Source organism: Urocitellus parryii, chromosome 3 (genome assembly GCF_045843805.1).
Source record: "Urocitellus parryii isolate mUroPar1 chromosome 3, mUroPar1.hap1, whole genome shotgun sequence".
Taxonomy (NCBI): Eukaryota; Metazoa; Chordata; class Mammalia; order Rodentia; family Sciuridae; genus Urocitellus; species Urocitellus parryii.
In genome coordinates this window covers 4,648,743-4,661,355 of record NC_135533.1, presented here as the reverse complement: position 1 = coordinate 4,661,355, position 12,613 = coordinate 4,648,743, and the positions used below count along the sequence as shown (strand labels likewise).

At 37.8% G+C, this 12,613-nt stretch overlaps 1 protein-coding gene across 2 annotated transcripts in view; it reads right to left on the bottom strand.

The window, feature by feature from the left end:
* Window positions 1-12,613, bottom strand: part of Kmt2c (lysine methyltransferase 2C) — a 269,564-nt gene that overhangs the window by 187,938 nt on the left and 69,013 nt on the right. For both annotated transcript variants that reach the window (XM_026413840.2, XM_026413847.2), the window contains exon 2: window positions 6,791-6,879. In XM_026413840.2, coding sequence (XP_026269625.2) covers window positions 6,791-6,879 — 89 coding nt within the window. The remainder of the gene's footprint in view (window positions 1-6,790; window positions 6,880-12,613) is intronic.

Genomic DNA, 12,613 nt, shown 5'->3' with positions numbered 1-12,613 from the left:
CTGTACTGTGAATTTAAAACCACTCTAAAAAATAAAGTCTCAGCAGAAATCTCACAGACCAGGAGAGAATAAAATGAAACATTCAATGTCCTGCAAGAAAAAAATTGCCAGCTAAAAGTCCTAAACCCAAAGCCATGTTTCAGAAATGAAAGAAAAATAAAGACTTTGCATGACAAGCAAAAACTGAAGGAATTCAATACCACCAGACAGACCAGCCCCACAGAAATGCTCAGGTAAGGAAGTCCTACATGAGACATGGACGATAACTGCTATCACAAAAATGCACAATTGTACAAAACTCAATAGTACAGTTACACAAGAGAACTAGAAGCAGCTTCCCCTGTTAATCCGTAAAACCACAAAGGTGTGCAGGAGGAATGAAAGAAGAAAGTACATACAAAACCACCAAAGGAAAAAAATTAACAGAATGATGAGTGTGCTTTCATATCACTAATAAACTTGAATTCAAAAGATTATTTTCCCGCTGGGGATATAGCTCAGTTGGTAGAGTGCTTGCCTCACATGCACAAGGGCCTGGGTTCAATACCCAGCACGAAAAAAAAAAAGATTTTTCCCAATTTCATAAAAGATAAAGACTAGCCAAATGGATTAAAAAAGCAATACCCAATAATGTACTGACTACAAGAAACTCACCCTCCCAACTTACAGATGCACACAGACTTTGCAAATGGAAACCAAGAGTAAGCAGAAGTGACTATACTTGTATCAAATAAAACAGACCAATCCAAAAACTGATTTAAAAAAAAAGACAAAGAAGGTCACTATGATAATGAAAAGGGATCAGTTCAACAAGAATAAATAATAATTTATAATGTATATGTACCTAATGCTGAAGTACCCAATTATGTAAAGCAAACATTGTTAAATCTAAAAGCACAGATAGACTCTACAACAATAACAGTTGGAGACTTCAATGCTCCACTTTCATCAATGGATAAATCATCCAGATCTCCCAAAAATAATCATCAACAAAAAAACATAAGAGGTAAATCATATTACAACCCAAATGCACCCAACAGGCATGTACAGAAAGTTCCATTCAACAGCTGCAGAAAATACATTCTTCTCATGAGCACACTGAACATCCTCCAGGACAGACCATATGTGAGGCTTCAAAACAAATCTCAGAAAACCACAAATTTATTAAAGTTATAGCATATATCCTCTTTGACCACAGTGTAATAAAACTTGAAATCAACAGCAAGAGGAACTTCAAAATTGTATGAATACATGGAAATTAAACAACATACTCTTGAATGACCAATGAATAAATCAAGAGGAAGATTTTTAAATTTCTTGAAACAAATAGGAAATGAAAACACAACATCCCAAAATGTATGGAAACAGCAAAAGGAATACTAAGCTATAATACACAGAAGGAAGGAAGGAAGGAAGGAAGGAAGGAAGGAAGGGAGGGAGGGAGGGAGGGAGGGAGGGAGGGAAAAAAACCTAGATGCAACAATCCAAAATTACAAGAAGGAAGGTTATTTCTATAACAAAGATGAGAGCAATAGTAATGGCCACTTGTGGGTTCCTCAATCCTATCCATCAACCATGATAAAATGCTCATTTTAATTAATACTCTTACATTATGAAATTATTACATTACAAATTACTGAGTGAGTGTGTCAAGGCATGGATTTTACATTGGTAAAAGAACTCTTCAATAAGCTTTTGAATCCTGAGACACACATGGAGAGGTCAGAACCTTGCACCAGACTTGAATTTATGTCTGAATTAACTAGACATTTATAGAACTTTTCTTTTTGCCTGGGTTCACTTATAAGCTGTTGGTTTAATGGCTGTTCTTCCCACCCTCCTTTCCTATTCTCCTTGACCTGTATGTCCACTAAAAGAACTAAATGAAGGCCTTTCCACTGACAGACACAGAGCTAATACACTAATACACAGACCCTGGCTTAACTTCAGTATAAAAGACGAGGATTTAAAAAAAAAAAAAAAGTACCCTCCTGCTCCTTTCTCTATAGAAAGCAGGTCTTGACCCCACATGGAGACAAAATAAGGAAACAACTCATTTGTGGGGCCTGCTATTCTACTCTTAAGAAAAAAATCAAATGTCAAAAATTTACTTTTGTGACAACGTTCCAAAACAGTAGGTAGCTTAGAAAATGCAAAAGCCTAAGAAGATGATATTGCTCCAGTTAGTAAAGTGAAGGCCTACTGTGTGCCTGGAAGTACTAACCTCACAGCACTCATACACTGTGCAAGGCACAGAATAAATAAACGTGGAACATGATATCATATTTCTTAAATACCAGGAACAGAAGTATAGCAGAAGAGATCAGAGAGTAGCAAGTACTGGGGGTTTTGTCCTCATCATTTTAATGGGGGATGCTGAAGACTGGACCCAGGGATGCTCTACCACTGAGTGCTTTATTCTTCAAAAGAAGAGACTCACTAAGTTGCTAGGACTGGCTTCAAACTTGAGATCCTCCTGCTTCAGCCACCAAAGTCACTGGAATTACAGGTATGTACCACCATGCCCAGCTTAGTGCTGCTTTTTAGACAAGTTGGTAAGAAAAGATCTCTCTGGAAACACAACACCTGAGCAGAAAACTGACTATAAGTAAAGAAATAAGATGGGGGGTGGGGGGTATTCCAAGAAAACAAAATACACAAATGCCTTGGAAAGAAGCATGCCAAACTCCAGGAAGGAAAAGAAGGTCACAAGGCTAAAGCCCAGGGAGCAAAGGAAACAGAAGATGGTGTGGGAAAGGTAGCCCAGGTCAGGACAGAAGAGCTTGAAGTTCATGGTGCAGACTTTAGATTGTGTTCTAATTACTCCTGGAGGCTTTGGATGGTAGGCAGATGAAGTAAAAGGCTCTTATGGAAAACAGACAAGAATGGAGTGAGAGGAAAAGTAGCAAGGCCAATGAAGACACTATGTGGAGTCCACTGCAGCAGTCCAGAGGAGCAAGGGTGGTGGTGACCAGCTGTGCAATGACAGGCAGAGGAGGAGAAGGAAGTATCTGAGCTCAAGAAACACCAAGAAGGCGAAGACCAAAAAAGTCCCAGGAAGATAAATCAAGGAAGACTCCAGCCAAAGTCTTGGTGAGACCCTGTCACTAATTAATTAATTAATTAATTAAAAAATAAAAATAGGGCTGAGGATATAGCTCAGTTGGTAGAGTGCTTGCCTCGCATGCACAAGGCCCTGGGTTCAAACCCCAGCACCACAAAAAAATAAAGATAGCCAGTCAGGGTGGCACATACCTATAATTCCTGTGGTTCCAGGAGGCTGAGGTAGGAGGATTCCAAGTTCAAAGCCACCCCCAGCATAACTTAGCGAGACCATGACTCAAAATTTTTAAAAAGGGCTGAGGATGTGGCTAAGTGCTCCTGGGTTCAGTCCTTCATACCTACACTCCCAAAAAGAGACTCCAGAGCTGGGGTTGTAGCTTAATAGTAAAGTACTTGCTTAGTATTTGTGAGGCACTGGGTTTGATCCTCAGCACCACATAAAAATAAAGAAATAAAGGTATGTGTCCATCTACAACTAAAAAATATATATTTTAAAAAAACACTCCATGTTTCAGTCTGAACCATATATGGTAGCATGGCTCACGTAGAAACACGGGAAGAGGTTTCAGAGTTAACAATAAGCAGCTAAGCAATTCAGTGAGACCCTGTCTCTCAATAAAATATAAAACAGGGTTGGTGGTGACTTAGTGGTTGAGTGCCCCTGAGTTCCATCCTCAATACATCCCCCAAAAAGCAGCTCTATAAAGGTCACACATTCAGTTTAGATCCTCTTCAAACATCTAAGAAGAGGTGCTAACAAACAAGCTGAAGATAACAGTTCATGTTAAAGGCAAGAAAAAAAAAACTGGTAGTGGTCTCCACTAATATGTCAACTTTTATGTTTTTATTATCAGTTAAAAATAATTTCTTAAAAGTCACTACTGTGATTTTTAGAGTCATCAGCACATAGGTAATATTTAAAGCCATGAAACTGAGAAAGACCACTTGATGCACAAAATGAGAACAGAATGAAGAGAAATCACTGAGTTTAAAAAAAAAGAGAGAGATCTGCAGTCCTGTAAGCGAAGTATAAGTTTCACTCCCAAGAGTGGTTAGCTGTGTGAGAAGACAATGAATGGTTAAGAAGGATGAAGACTAAAAGCTGATTTGGGCAATATGAGATTACTGGTGACTTGACAAGAACATTTTCGCAGAAAAAAAGGAAGAGAGCCTCATCTGAGTGAGTTCATGAGAAAATAGTCAAAAATAAGTGGCAGCTGGGCATGGTGGTGCACGTCTATAATCCCAGTGGCTCAAGAAGCTGGGGCAGGAGGATTACAAATTCAAAGCCAGCCTCAGCAAAAGCAAGGTGCTAAGCAACTCACAGTAAAACCCTGTCTCTAAATAAAGTACAAAATAGGGCTAGGGATGTGGCTCAGTGGTCAAGTGTCACTGAGTTCAATCCCTGGTCTCCCTCCCGCCCCCCCAAAAAAGTAGCAACCAGCGGGTGCAATGATACACACCTGTAATTACAGCAACTCAGGAGGCTGAGGCAGAAGGGTCACAAGTTCAAGGCCAGCCTAGGCAACTTAGTGAAACCCTGCCTCAAAACAAAAACTAAAAAGGGCTGGGGGATATAGCTCGGTAGTAAAGTATCCCTGGGTTCAATCCCCAATATCACCAAAAAAACAGTAGCCACCATATGACAACTTTTTCAAGGGTTTCATAAAGACATCTGCCAAGGACTTCTGCTATAAAGATGAGTAAAGAACCTCATGTACAGTAGCTAAGAGGGGATGAGTGATCCATAGAGATTGATGTGTTTGAGAGGGATGATTCTGCAACACATTCTGCAGCTAAGAAATGATTGTTTGAGTTGTAAAAACCCCTGACATAGGAAAGCAAAGAAAACTGCAGACCCAAAATCCACAAAAGGTGAAAGGAGATAGAATTCAGGACACAAGTAAAGGACTTAGCTTCAAACAACCACAGAGACTTTTCATTCCATTTTACCAGATGGACAAAAAAAATTCAAGTAGGAAAGCATATTTGATGGGTGAGTATAAAAAAAAAAAATTCCACTAAAATAAGCAAGATCATCAGCTAAAGATTGAAAACTGGGAGGAAGTATTAGAAATCTGAAAAGAAATGGTGGTGAAATAATAATTTTCAATAAATGGGAGAGGAAATTTTTAAGTATACAGAATGAAAGGAAGGCACCAGTCATCACTACTTTGATTTGAGGTCACAAATTTAAAATGAAATCAGTTGGCAAGATTATGCCTTTCTCTACAGCTATGTTCAGCTACTAGAATGCACAATCTGGGCTGCTAGAAGAGAATGACCACAATGATGAGTCACAGAATCCGGCCAGAAAGGAGAGCAACAAGCCCACTGGTAAGACCAATGAGGCATTAGGAGAAAAGCGACCTGGAAAAAGAAGCAGCCAGGGAGTAGGACAGCAGAGCTGATTTTGGAAATGAAATAGCAATTGTCTCAGTGGCTGGTACAATAAGAAAGCTAATATATGACCATAAGAATGAGCAGCTGAAGGGGAATGAAGAACAGGATTTCTGAGGAAATCAGGAAGCTGAAAGGATGGGGTATTGAACAGATTATCAAAAATGACAACCAGAGAAGCACAGAAGAGTAAAACAGAAAGGCAGGTGCTAACCTTCTGCTAGTGAGTGAGAGAGCCAGCAAGAATGTGGATAAGCGCAACACACTCTGGTAGCACTGTTTTAATTTGCCAGTAATCATAATGAAAATATTATTTAAAGCTTCGAAAGGACTCTTCATTACTAACAGTGAACTACAGAAAAAAATATATGAAAAAAGAACGAATGCTATTTACATAAATTCAAGTTTTCAGTAGTGTGATAATGAGCAAAAAGGGTAAATTTAAAACTCAGAACTTTCAAGCTTTATTTTGTCATTCTACCTACCTAGGCCCTAGTCAGAAGAGGGATGAAAACTGCATACACTATTTGAAAGATTTAAAAAAAAAAAAACTATAGAATAACACATTTGACAACCATAAGGCATTTTCTAGAAAGTTATATTTTAAAATATAATGCAATTTTAAACTCTTCTATAAAAACAAAAGACATTCAAGAAGCATCAGGATGATATTCAACTTCAGAGATGAAGCCTAATACTACATCCAAATTCTATCCAACAACTATAGAAAACAAGACTAACGACGGACTACCTACCACAGATATCCTCTACATACAATATGAAGCCTAGTCCCTTTGACCACGTACCACCAATCTCCTGTAAATTCTGGAAACCACTCTGGGAAACCTACTCTACCCACATTTTGCAGGTACACAATACATGTTAGCTAACTTAGGACACCTAAAGGTTCTGCAGACCAGAAACCATGTGTTCAACTTGGTATTTCATACTACCATTCACTAGTGAAACACTTTCTCTCTATATACATTTTAACAAAACAAGCTCTAAACAAATATTTAATGGTTCACAAGCAAGAAATATCCTGTGAGCTAGCATAATAATGGCCTGAGTTACTGCTTCTAGCAGTTTTAATTTTACTTTGATAAAACAGTTATCAATAAATATAAAATAATTCCTACTAAATCAGGTCTCAAGGAAAAGGTGTGAGGGAGTAGACTGGGTTTTCCACATGGTGACTAGCTAGCAAACTAACTGGGACAAATGGAACTGAAGTGCAGTGCATCAACCACGGCTAACACAACACGTTTCCACACATATGCCAGGTGCACACGTGCATACTATCATGTACATTCTTAAACTGTGATACCTGTTTCCACGATATTTTCTGCTTCTGTTGTCTCCAGCCCGTCCATGCTATCTTCATCATCCACCGTAGTTTTTCCTCTACTTCGAGGCCTAGAAAGAAATAAAGACATATAGTAAGAAATGATGAATTTTAAGGATTATATGTTATACTCCATATAAATCACAATTTAAAGGTCTATAAAATAATTTGGACATTTCTCCAGCATTTTACCATGTTAAACAGTAAATACCAGACTTTGCGGTCACTTTGTCCCCTAAACTCAGCCCTTCCTTATGGCTGGATGTGAGGACATACCCAGGTAAGTGTGCTATGTTATTAAAACTGGCGGAGGTATCCCTATTCTGGCCTTTCCTCTTTCCAGATAACCTTCTGGAGACTCCCTTTGTCTATAGGAGTAGCTTCAACAACTTAACAGGTTCTGGTCAGAGTAGATACATCAGGCTGTAGCTACACATTTAATCAAGTGAATGAGGAACACCCAGACATTTGTATTTGTTTGAAGCTGACATAAAAGACCATGATGCACAATGACTAAAGAAAATAAAATTCCAAAAATTGAGTATGATCTAATTGCATTACCTTTTTAAGTGTTATGAAATTTAACTTAAAAACACTTTATGGAAATAAAATAAAGGTAACAACAGTGGTAAGGTAGATTCTGTAACCCAATGTAATATTAAAAAAAAATTTAAACAACTAATATCTTTAAGTTATTTTGGAGTATTTTAAGGGATAGAAATGAGGAAAAAAAGAGAAATTTAAAGAATAAGATATTACAAATAAGAAATTTAGAAAACTGACAAAACAACATTCAGATAATTTCACAGCTTTTACATTAGTTTACTACTTAAAGAGAAAAAAAAAGTGGGCTGGGTTTTAGCTCAGTTTAGAGCACTTGCCTATTACATGTGAGGCACTGGGTTCGATCTTCAGCACCACATATAAACAAATAAATAAAAGTGTGTCCATCTACAACTGGAAAAAAATTTTAAACAAGAGAAAAAATACAAATGAGCTCAGAATTTGAAAATAATGGAAAATGATAAGAATAAAAGATAAATTATATTAAAAAATAAATCAAAGAGTTATGTTTAAGTAGGAAATCCACTTAAATCTTATTTTAAAAAGGAAGGTAACCAATCTAATCATAAAGGAGATATGTTAAAAGTTAAAGTGATGGAAGTCCAAATAGTTTTAGTTGAAATATTGCAAGTTGCCAAAAAGTCATCTCCAAAACGTGTGTGTGTGGGGGGGGGGGGGTTGTAAAAAAGAATTATCTGAATCAAATTTCTAATAGATACTGTCCAAAACTAAAGATTAAATTTTTTTTCAGGAAATAATGCCAAGAGTTAATAAATGGAAGGGCATCAAATTAAAAAGTTTCTATGCAGCAAAGGAAAAAATTAAGAATGTGAAGAGAGCCAGATGCAGTGGCACACACCAGTAATCCCAGCAACTCCAGAGGCTGAGATAGGAGGACTGCAAATTTAAAGCCAGCCTCAGCAACTTAATCAGGCCCTAAGTGACTTAGCAAGATTGTGTCTCAAAATAAAACATAAAAAAGGGCTGGGGATGTAGCTCAGTGGTAAAGTGTCCCAGTACAGAGAGGGGAGGGGAGTAATATGAATATAAACAAAGAATCTACTGAATGGGAGAGCATCTTTGCTAGATATTCTTCTGACAGAAGATCAATATCCACAGCATATGAGGAACTTAAAAAACTGAACACACACACACACACACACACACACACACACAAAATACTAACCCAAGCTGCTCAGGTGGCACATGCCTATAATTCCAGCAATTCAGGAGTCTGAAGCAGGAATATTCCAGTTAGAGACCAACCTCAGCAACTTAGTGATGCCCTATGCATTTAGTGAGACTCAGTCTCAAAATAAAACATAAAAGCTGGGCACAGTGGTGCACAACTGTAATCCCAGCAACTCAGGAGGCTGAGGCATAAGGACCTCGTGTTCAAAGCCAGCCTATGCCACTTAGCAAGACCATGAGCAATTTAGCAAGACTCTGTCTCTAAATAAAATATTTATTTAGTGTTAAGCACCCCTAGGTTCAATCACTGGTACCATTAATTAATTTACATTTTAAAAATGGCTGGGTATGTGGCTCAGTAGTCAAGTGCCCCTGGGTTCAATCCCTGGTGGTGTGGCGGTGGTGGAAATAACAACCACCTAATAAATAAATGGACAAATAAACCAAACAGATAATTCTCAAAAGAAGCAACGAACAAATATATGAAAGACTACTCAACATCCTTAGCAACTAGGAAAATGCAAATCAAGACAATATAAGATCTCATCTCACTTCAGTCTGAATGGCAGCCCTCAAAAATACAAGCAATAATAAATGCCAGAGAGGATGTGGAGAAAAAGGATCACTGTTATACTGTTGATGGACTGTACATTAGTACCACCACTATGGAAAATTGGTATGGAGATTCCACAAAATACTCGGCATAGAACCAACCATATATGACCTAGCTATGCCACTCCTTGGTATTTATCTTAAAGAATTAAAGTCATATTACTACAGTGATACATGCACATCCATGCTTACAGCAGCACAACTCACAACAGAAAAACTATGGAACCAGCCTGGCTATCTATCAGTTGATGAGTGGATAAGGAAAATGTGGTATATATGTGCAATGGAGTTTCATTCAGCCATAAAGAAACATGAAATTATGTTATTTGAAACAGTAAAAATAGTATCATTTCAAACTTGCTGTGAGGTGGAGGGAAAGGAAATAGAACTAAATTAAGAAACTACAAAACTTGGAAGATAGGAAAGCATGATCGGGGCCAATGCATTCTAAGAATGATTTTATTATTTGTGGCAACAAAGAGAAAATAATTATTATTAAGTAGTTCTATTTAGATTTAAACAAAAATGAAAAAGAACAAGGGAAATTTTTAAATCAATTCCTACTGCAAGCAGAAGAGAAAGAAAAAATATACAGTTAATAGAAAATAACTTGAAAGGATAAATATAAATATGAATTTTCATAGTAAACATCAATGGCTTTATTTAATGATAAAAAGGTGAATTCACCCAGATAACGTAACTTAAAGAACTTCACATTATTATATAAAGCAAATATTTACACAAAAATGAAGAGATGATAACTGAAAATTAAGGGAAATAACATCCCATACTCACAAACTGATAGATAAAACCAGTTTGAGCCTTTTAAACAAATATCTAGACAACTCATATGACAAGCATCATGAGCTCCTGTACCACTCCTGTGTCAACTGCCCAAAGGGCAGCAGAAGTAGATAGGGCAAGTCACTGTCCCCACAATTGTTCTCCAGTGACGACACATGGTCACAAAGAAAGGACATACAATATCAAGAAAATGATGCACCGGACTGGGATTGTGACTCAGTGGCAGAGCACTTGCCTTGCACATATGAGAGGCAATGGGTTCGATCCTCAGCACAACATAAAAATAAATAAACAGAATAAAGTTGTGACCATCTACAACTTAAAAAAAAAAAAAGAAAGAAAGAAAAGCACCAAAAGCTGGCGACTGGGCACCAGGTTGATAAGATTCTGCATGAACAAGAATTTTATCTAACCTAGGCAGATGTGAGGTAGAAGGTATCTCTCCAATCACTAGGACATTTGGCGGAAAGCACTGCCATAGAGGGAATAGCACCGGTACAACTTGTGAGGTTCTTCTAAGGAAAGAGGGCTGAGATGGCATGGGCATGGAAGCTGACAGGTGGAAGAAGGTGTGAGAAGAGCAAGGATGTCTTGGCTGAGGAACCCACAGACCAATATGAAGACTTGGGACCGAGAAGCTGGAAACCCCTGAGACAATCCAAGTGGGACAGAAAGCAAGCAACTTCAGGGACTCCATGGAGGGAAACTGCACCTTTGGTTGGTCCTTCACCAACCAAATTACAGGTGATTACAGGTGACCTTTCTAAAGAACTGAAAGGTGTATGGCTGAGCAGACTCTTCACAGAGCCCTATAGACGGTCACCCTGATCTGTTTTGAGCTTATCACTCCATTATCACACCACATGACTATTTTTTGACACAACTGGCTTATTTTAGACTAGTTTTATCTAGTTTATAACCTTGATCAACACACCAGTTGTCTGCACTGCACTATTTAGTCCTCAGGAAGAATTCTTATTTTAATTTTTGTTTTTGTTTTTTCTCTTGTGTTGCCAGCTCCCGGTTTTGTCATCATACTCATCAATCTATCAGAATTCTTTTCTTTCTTGCCAGTGGACCAATTTATCAACATGTCCTTTTCAGATCTCTAGTACTTCATTCATGTGTTCCTGACTGCTGCCCCCTGGCTTCTGATTATGTGACTATTCTGAGTGATCAAACACTAACTTCTGGATTCAAAAGACAATGGTCATGCTTGTCAAACCCATACCAACTGCCAATTTCCAGGATTAAATAGAAAAATACATATTGTTATTTCTATATTGATTCAAATGTTTCCAGTTTTCGTTTTTAATGAAAGTCTCGAGTCTAATTATGACATGAAAATTATTTATTTTAACCCTTTGGATTCTTCCTATTTTTCCTTTCTATCTCTTAACTATTTCATTTTAGTCTTCTTTGCTTCACTTTATTACAAGGAAATCTGAAGTAACAGAATAGCACCAACTTTAGTTGAGAAATTTTTCTACCAAAATGCAATGTATCACAGTAATCTTAGAAGCTGACACTCTACAACTGAGTTCCTAAAATAACATAAAAGACATCTACTTAAAGTAACATAGGAGTTCAAAGAGGGGTCAAAAAAAATCACCCTTCATACCGGGTGTTGTGGCGCACGCCTGTAATCCAAGCAGCTCAGGAGGCTGAGGCAGGAGCATCACCAGTTGGAAAGCCAGCCTCAGCAAAAGTGAGGCATTAAGCAACTCAGTGAAACCCTGTCTCTAAATAAAATACAAAATAGGGATGGGGATGTGGCTCAGTGGTTAACTCCCTGGGTTCAATCCTCAGTATCAAAAAACAAAAAATCACCTTCCAGTTATAAAACCAGACAAAACATGAGAAATGACTGTTATTAGACACTGGCCAATGAGAGGTATAAAACTGAATCCTTGAATAAGAGGAAACACACAAGGGAAGCCCTACCTTTGCATGCACCTTCTGCACGGACTGAACTTACAAACAAACTAGAGCACGTGAAGAACCCAGAGAGAAACTGTATTGAAATGTGAATACAGAAATCACCAGTCAGAGATGCTTAGGGAGGCCAGAATTTGTGGGACGCAGTACTCAAGAGGACAGGCAGAAACGTGCATTAGGGCACCCATGTGTTTTTTAATCTGAACAGCAATCTGTATTATGTGTGGTATGAAATCTTCTAAAGCTAAATAAGAAAAACTATTAGCGGAAAAATAATTTCAAAAGAACTATAATACGAAAAGTCCCATCTCACAGAGTCATGTCCCTCTACATTCATTAGAGTACAGCAAGACTCCTTAGGAGCAGGGATAAAGGAGACTCAGAAAAAAATGCTAGTCTAGACCATCGCTAAAAGAGCAGACAGCTCTCAAAAGATCAAAATAGTTCACAACTAACTAAACAGCCAGGTAGAAAAATGCATCAGTCGTAAAAAGACAACAAAAATAAATCACAATGTGGGGCATCCACTTAAAACATACAAGACATAGGAAAGGAAGCCAAAATGTAAGCCACGATCAGGAGAATGAGGGAACAGAAACAGTAATCAATAGGAGATGACAGAAAAGGGGAAGCATGCATATTAAAGCAGCAATTACACATTTCATATGCTCAAGAATATAAAGGAAAACATGAACA